The 1,971-nt window shown below is 36.3% G+C and overlaps 1 protein-coding gene across 1 annotated transcript; it reads right to left on the bottom strand.

Moving 5' to 3' along the window:
- Nucleotides 1-246: 246 nt before the first annotated feature.
- On the bottom strand, nucleotides 247-1,179 carry LOC138163545 (olfactory receptor 5W2-like). The gene has a single exon (XM_069090995.1). The coding sequence runs from the start codon at nucleotides 1,177-1,179 to the stop codon at nucleotides 247-249; it is 933 nt and encodes a 310-aa protein (XP_068947096.1).
- Between the last annotated feature and the right edge of the window lie 792 nt (nucleotides 1,180-1,971).

Raw genomic sequence — 1,971 nt, 5'->3', positions numbered from 1 at the left:
CTTTCGAAAATTCACTCTTTAAGAAATATGTGAATATATAGGCCATTGACAGAATTATTGTAAACAGGATTCCTGTTCAGGCAGATATTGGAATAAGTCAACTCTGAGGTTATTTTGACTCTCTGAAATTCTGTGATCATGTGTACATTATGCAAAATTTGAAGGGGCTTTTGCTGATTTCATTGGACCCTCAGAATGTCAGTCTCTCCTCATGGTCTCCAAGACAATGAAGTAGACATTTACAAGTTAAATATATATTTTGTTTCTCAGCTTTCCCAGTGCCTCCTTCACATCTTTGTTTCTCAAACTGTAAATCAAGGGGTTTAACATGGGTATGACAAGAGTATAAAACAAGGAGGTCATTTTGTCTTGGTCTAGTGAATAGGCAGAACTTGGTCTGAAGTACATAAAAAGGAGAGTACCCTGGAAGATAGCAACAGTGGTTAAGTGGGAGATGCAAGTAGAAAAAGCTTTGTATCTGCCATCAGTTGAGTGGATCTTCAACACAGACAAGATTATGTAACAGTAAGAAATGAGGACTGCTGAAATGGTTACCATTTCAATGAAACCAAAGACAGTGAAAAGCACCAACTCATTGACATGGATATCAGAACAAGAGATTGATAAAAGAGGAGGCATATCACAGAAGAAATGATTAATCTTATTAGATCTGCAGAAACTCAATGTGAAGGTTAAAGTAGTATGGAGCAGAGCATCCATCAGCCCCACTGTGTAGACGCCCGCCATCAATAAGTAGCAAACCCGGTGAGACATATTTATTGTATAAAGCAGAGGGTTACTTATTGCCATGTAGCGATCAAAGGCCATTACTGCTAATAGTAGGCACTCAGAATCTGCAAAGGAACAGAAGAAATAGAATTGCAGAGCACAGCCAGTAAATGAAATAGATTTGTCTTTTGCATAGAAGTCCACCAGCATCTTGGGGCCAATGGCTGTGGAGTAGCAGAGATCACAGAAGGACATGTGGCTAAGGAAGAAGTACATGGGCAAATGGAGTTGGGGGTCTATCCTGATTAATATGATCATCCCAAGGTTTGCTATAAGAATAACCAGATAAATGATGAGAAAGAGAACAAAAAGGAGCACTTTTAGCTCAGGAGAACTGTTGATTCCCAAGAGGATGAACTCAGTTGGGATGGAGTAATTCCTCTCCATCATCCCTGCTTTGTTCTCCTCTCTGTTGTTTTGAAAAAAAAAATCCAGCAAAATAGAAGAACTGGGTGTTCAGTCTTCTGTAAAGTTGATGTGCATAGAGCTTTCAGAGTTCTTCTCATCTGCAATATGGAGAAAGAAAGTTCTGGGCCATTAGCTACTGAATAACAAATAAAGATATCAAATTTTCCCTTCACCAGACAAGGATTCTCAAAAAAAGGAGGAAGAACAGAAGACATATTGAAAATTTCCAGTTGAGTAGTGCTTTAAGCTTTTAAAATATGCTTTCATTTATAACAACCTCATGAGTTGTGTACTTCAAAGAACATTTTTTTAATAGCTTAGGAAAGTGAAGCTTATGGAGGTTGAATGATTTCCCTCAGATACGAAGGTAGTATTTTAAGCACATCTTAAACCAAGGTCTTTTGGAAATAAATCTGGGATACATCTGCAATGTCATTTCAATAGCAATAGTAATAGTGATGATGAATGATAATTATAATAATCCATTGAAGAAAAAAGATTACATGTTCTGAAGTCTCCAATCTAAAATATTGATATGGTTCAATATTTTTGCTATTTTAGTCAGATGATCTGATGATTCTATCTCCAAAATAAAGAGATTAAGTCAATTTAAATCTCACATGTTGGATAAGGTGCTGTATATGGATTAAAGAATATCTGAGATGACAAGCTTCCTCAGAGTCTTAGCTGTTAACCTTAGTCAAATCTACAAACACTACTGATTATCTACACATACTGATTATATAACTATGTACACATAGGTATTTTTTTCAA

The sequence above is a fragment of the Petaurus breviceps genome, unplaced genomic scaffold, assembly GCF_028583685.1.
Source record: "Petaurus breviceps papuanus isolate PSGF00001 unplaced genomic scaffold, PetGlider_PUasm1.0 188, whole genome shotgun sequence".
Taxonomy (NCBI): Eukaryota; Metazoa; Chordata; class Mammalia; order Diprotodontia; family Petauridae; genus Petaurus; species Petaurus breviceps.
This window is presented reverse-complemented; position numbering and strand designations above follow the sequence as displayed.

Coding starts and splice junctions, on each gene's coding strand:
- LOC138163545 (XM_069090995.1), bottom strand. CDS start 1,179: ATGATGGAGAGGAATTACTCCATCCCAACTGAGTTCATCCTCTTGGGA.